A 5,875-nucleotide genomic window follows, 5' to 3' on the forward strand; every position below is an offset into this window, starting at 1 on the left:
TGAGAATTTCCTGTTCAAACCTTCAGTGACAGATTGATGAGAAATCAACTTTTTCCATTCCTACCTCATTCTTAGCTTTCACAGAGCAGTCTGAGAAGATCACAGAAATTGTTTCTACCTGTTCTGGATATATGACTTTAAATTTCACCTTTTATTCCAGCTTTTCCACAAAAGGATTTGTGACGTTGGGAGACAGAAGGTACGTGCAGAAACTTTCCATCTCTCTACTAGCCTACCTCATTTAGTGGGAGAATGCAAACATTAGATTTGATGTAATGGAGGTATAATTCACACACAATAAAATCAAAGTGTTAATTTGGTATCTTTATTTGAGTAAGTCAAGATAGATCCTTGGAATGTAAAATATGTTGGAGAATATCTTAAAGTTTTCAAGTTATTTTCTGTGGAAAGAAGTTAATTGCATTCACACATATTTGGGTTTGTTAGTCAATATTATTTACGGAACCTGTAAATATCATAACTATCAAGTAATTTTGGATTTTTGTAATCAGAACATTGTGCATCTTTGAATAATATAAAAATTATATATAGGTTAGCAATTGTACAGAGATTGTTAAAGTAAATAAATAAATGAAAGTTAAACACACTATTATCAGACCCTAAAGTAGATTTAATAAAATCAATTTTTATTTTTTAATAAAAGAGTATGAAGTAGATTACATAAAATACTAAATTTCATTAAAAGTGTTTTGAAAAATACTTTTTAAAAGTTGGTTAAAATATTGCAAAAGTATATATCACATTTCTGTAAGGTGCTTCTCTAATGATTTATTTTTCATGCTTTAACTGACATGAATCAGAAAAAATAACATAACAATTGTGATGTAAATAATAATTAAAATAGATGATATTTATTGAAAACATTATGTGCCATTTTGGCAAATGTTTTACATGTACTACATTTTATATGTTCTTATGTTCATTTTCATTGATTAGCTTGGTTATTAGATACTGAATAACTTTTTAAAGGGCACACATTATAAACTTCAAGGTCAGAATTAATTCTAGACCTCTCTATCTCCAGATTCCATTGACTAAATATTATTAGATTAAATTATCTGAATTATTGCAAATATACAACTAAAATGACCTTGACACATTTTGACAGTCAAGGAATCCTTTTGTAATGTTAAACCAAGACATATTCTACATAAATGATCTATATTTTTATTTATTGTTTTATGGCTTTGCATTTTAGCCAGGAAATAATAGCCAATACGTCTATGAAATAAGTATTTTTTAAAAGTTTTAATCTCTCCAATACTGTCATGCATGTTTATTATGCCATGTAATATTTTCCAAAATATAAAAATTGTTACATTCCTAATAATTTATCAGAACTCATCAGTATTTCAAAAAAAACATTTTGTCACTATTAATTTCAATAAATGACTGTAATCTATCACATAAAAGTTCATTAGCAAAACTATAATATATATGTCAACATTCATGTTTTCCATGTTCAGACAAGTCTTAACAAACTTTGACTTTCAAAATTACTATAAACTATATTAAAAATTTTAATTCAGGTATTGTCTTGTATTGACATTAAAATATATTTGTGAATCACACTTAACTAATGTATTTATTTTAATTCATGAATTTCTTTTTTAGTTTACTAATTTATTGCTTTTCATTGTCCCAGCAATAATTTTTTTTTGAAAAGCATAAACCTTTATAAAAATATACTTTTCTTTAAGAGCTTGTTTAAGTCTAAGGACATTAGAGTAAAAACTGTAGATGCCAATGAAAATTAAGTATGGGTACTTTCTCTCCATTTTGCTTCTTTTGACTTTGCTAGGCACGTTGTCATTATAAACTATGTATTTGCCTCTTAAGCACTGTTATTATACAGAAGAGTTCCTGATAACACACAGCAAGAAAGATGGATAATCACAGAGTAATCTACTCAAAACTGAATTTGCTCCCAAACCCGAAGAACCAGGGGAGAAAGTCTAAGGGCAAAAAAAGCTCCATTTTAGTAACTGAACAGGAAATAACCTATGCGGAATTAAGCCTTCCAACTGCTATTCAGGATCTTCGAGACAATGACAAAACTTTCCACAGCAAAGGTATAGCATTTCATACCCAGTGTAATTGTCCAGAATGAGCAGCTTGGGTAACAGGATATGGGAAAAGAGCAGGTTTGTTCACATATTTTTTATTTGTGAATATCAGAGTTCCAATACGAGTTATGCTATTTAAAAATGAAATATGAATGCTATTTTTACCCGGACATTGTGGAAATCTGTAGTTTTTGTCCAGCAAATCACAGAGAATTATATTTACTCAAAATGCAATGATACTCTCGAAGAAAAAACTTTACTGGGAGTTATGCAGTTTGGTGTCCAAGTTTACCTATATGATCCTTATGCATGTGGGTTCTCTTGTCTGCAAATCTTCTAAATAACTATCTCCATTTCTCTTTTCTCTGTGTTTTTATTTCTTGTCCTATAGATTTATCGTCACTTACAGAGAAGCTCATTGCTGGCATCCTGGGAATTATGTGTTTGGCATTAATAGTGACCATGGCAACAATAGTTATTATTCATTGTAAGTATATTTTGGAAAAATAAAGGAGTGCTTTTCACCTAAATGAATAGAAATGCCTCTAAATATTTTGAAATATTGAGGAATAGAATTCTCATTTTTACATTTGTTTTTGAACTAAATGTGGAATGATTGTTCTGCATTTGTAAAAAGTATAAATGAAAGAATAATTATAAAAAAAGTATTTGCTTTAAATTAGATGTATATGTTCTGATTTCAAACTCCAAAAAGATGTTTTACAAATTGAAAAACCTTACTGAGAAATGGAAATTAATTCTTGAAAGTTGGCTAAATCAAGTACTTTATGAGATATTGAATTTGGTTCTTTGCACTATAAAAATATTTTTTCAAAATCTCAATTACTTTATATATTTTTTTGTCATACAGTTCTATATTTTTCTATATCTGAACAATATACCAAATTTCAAAGAACTAACATTATTATGACTTATTCATATCTTAATTTTGTAAAAGATTACTTAAAATTTTCTAGCGACCGCAACACAGAAGCAGACCAATTCTTTCCAAAATGAAAGCAAACAGAAAGGTACGTAATGATTTCCAAAGTTCTGATATAACAGAGTTGAATTTTGTATTGTTCTTTTGAAATGAAAAAATCACCAGAGTTATATTCAGGAGAAAAATTATAAAATTTAGCCATAGGTGTCTGTAAATAAAAAATATAGAAGCCTATTTTCTTTTCTTTAGCAATGAATATAAATACTAATTCATAAACACTATACCCTTTTTTGTATTTGGTGAAATTGCCTATTGCTATAAAATCATGAGATAAGTAATTTTACTCTTATAAAAAATGTGTATCTGTTTAGTGATTTAAAGATGTGTTTAATATGACCGTTAGTCTGCTGGCTTGTTTCACGTGTGAACACAATTAGCGGAGGAAAAACTGCTGCTTTACAGTGTGTACGTGTTTGAGAGAGTGGGTTTTTAATCATATGTACCATCCTATGAGAACACATAGATATGTTATGTCCATACATGACATACTTTTGCAAATTTACACTGTGTCATTTTAAAGTATTCATATTGTTTGTGGGTAATTTACAATGTCTCCTCAGCATATAATTGTAGTTGTCCAGAGGAATGGTTTACATATTCCAACAGCTGTTACTACCTTGGAAAGGAAACAAAAACTTGGGATGAGAGTGTGATGGCCTGTGCTTCTATGAACTCCAGTCTGCTTTATATAGATGATGAAGAAGAAATGGTATGACTTTAAATGTTTCGAATACCTTATTAAAAGCTTATTTCAGCCAGTAAAACATTTGAGGAAATAATCTATTTTCTTGTACATATTTTGTTGAATTGTTTTCAACTAAGCAGATTATATTGCTTGACTTTAAAATAGTTTATTTGTATTCACCTTCTGCTAATGCACATTTTATTGCTTTTTCAGAGAAACTATGCTTCCATACATGCTTTAATTCTAAAACACATATTTCTATTTAATTTTACTATATATGAAGTAAACTAAGTATATCTTAATTGTGCAGGATGATCACAAAATGAATAGACTCCTGAAATACAAACATCATGAAACAGAAGTGTTCAGCGCCAGCCCTGCTCTTGTATATGTGTTCATCACCACTACCTCTCCCCAAAAACCATTGGCCTGTGTTTTAATATTACAAATATTGCAAAGTCAGGTGCTAGGTAACAGCAGACCTACTTCAATTTCTGTGTTGGTGGAGATTTGAAGATATCCAGCCACTCTGTTGAGCCCTGGGCCTCAGGTTTCAAAGCATATCGCCATTCCATTTCAAACATTATTCAAAAACAAATGCAAAAAATGGCCAACAAACATATAAAATACTCAAAATCACTAATTATCAAGTAAATGTAAATGAAAACTACAATGAGATGCCAACTTACACCTGTCCAAATGACTATCAGTAAAGGGAAAAAAATAACAGATGATCACAAGCATGTGGAGAAAACAGAACATTATACACTGTTGGTGGAAACATAAATTAGTATGACATCTATGGGAAACAGTTTGGAGATTTTTCAAAATAAAAGCAGTACTATCATTTAATCCAGCAATCACATTACTGGGTGTCTACACAAATGAATACAAGTTATATCAAACAAATTCTATCACAAAAGAAACACTCACTTTTACATTTTCTGGTGCATTATGCACAGCATCAGAGATATGGAAGCAATCTAAGTGTCCATTAACAAATGGTTGAATAAAAATGTTTGAATAAAAATGTCTTATGCATATATATATATTTATGCATATACTATATGTATGTGTGTGTATATATATTTATACACACACACATACACAATAACACATACAAACAGACACATACCCTAGGACATACTCCACAACCCAGAAAAGCAAATCATGACTTTTGCAGCAACAGGAATAGAACTGGAGGCTATTATCATAAGTGAAATAAGTAAGAAACAGAAAATCATATACCATATGTTCTCATATGTAAGTGGAGATAAATAGCAGGTACAAAAGGACATAAGAGTGAAATACAGACCTTGAAAGCACTGAAGGGACAGAAAGTGGGAGGGGAGTGATGGATGAGAAATAATTTAATGAGTACAATGTACATTTTTCAGATGATGGTTTCACTTCAACCCTTAACTTCACTACAAGGCAATATATACATGTAACAAAAACATGCTTGAATACCTTGAATTTACACAAAAAATGTAGACACTACAGAAATTTTTTTAAGTTTAGTATATTGTTTTAAAATTAAGGATCTTATGAAAAATACACTATTTGTACTTTTAAAGCTAATACAATCTATCATAATGGTTACTTACATAAGAATTTTTTATTTTCTGGTAGAAACTTCTGAACTCTCTTGTACATGAAACATGGATTGGAGTCTCCCGTAACAGTACTGATCATCCATGGGTGTCAATAAGGGGCACAATGTTCAAACATAAGTAAGTTTTTTGAAACAGTGCTATAAAGAGAATAAATATATAAAAGGGAAAAATTCAAAGAATAATATGAATACGCTTATGTTGGTTTTTAGACATGAGGAAAGATTTTGAAAGGTAGTGCAATGTTGAAATAAATATTACGTAATGCTACAGTACATCCCCTAAACCAACAATTTCACTCTCTGTGGTTTCATTGCTCAGGATCAACCTCAGCCAAAAATACTAGTAGAAAATTTCAGGAAAAAATTATTCATGAGTTCTAAATATGAAATGCTCTGAGTAGCATGATCAGATCTTTGGTGGTATTGATCTTTCCCACCTGAAACATGAATCATTGTTTTTTCTGGAGTATACGTACTGTGTATGC

General features: G+C 30.1%; 1 protein-coding gene across 1 annotated transcript; it reads left to right on the forward strand.

Annotated features, from left to right (window-relative positions):
* Positions 1 to 1,906: 1,906 nt before the first annotated feature.
* On the forward strand, positions 1,907 to 5,619 carry LOC103253249 (NKG2-A/NKG2-B type II integral membrane protein-like). The gene is made up of 6 exons (XM_021709124.1): positions 1,907 to 2,093; positions 2,479 to 2,574; positions 3,065 to 3,118; positions 3,651 to 3,799; positions 5,408 to 5,508; positions 5,601 to 5,619. The coding sequence occupies exons 1-6, from the start codon at positions 1,907 to 1,909 to the stop codon at positions 5,617 to 5,619; spliced, it is 606 nt and encodes a 201-aa protein (XP_021564799.1).
* The last annotated feature ends 256 nt before the right edge of the window (positions 5,620 to 5,875 follow it).

The sequence above is a fragment of the Carlito syrichta genome, unplaced genomic scaffold (assembly GCF_000164805.1).
Source record: "Carlito syrichta isolate Samal-C Ts95f unplaced genomic scaffold, Tarsius_syrichta-2.0.1 Scaffold66924, whole genome shotgun sequence".
Lineage (NCBI taxonomy): Eukaryota > Metazoa > Chordata > Mammalia > Primates > Tarsiidae > Carlito > Carlito syrichta.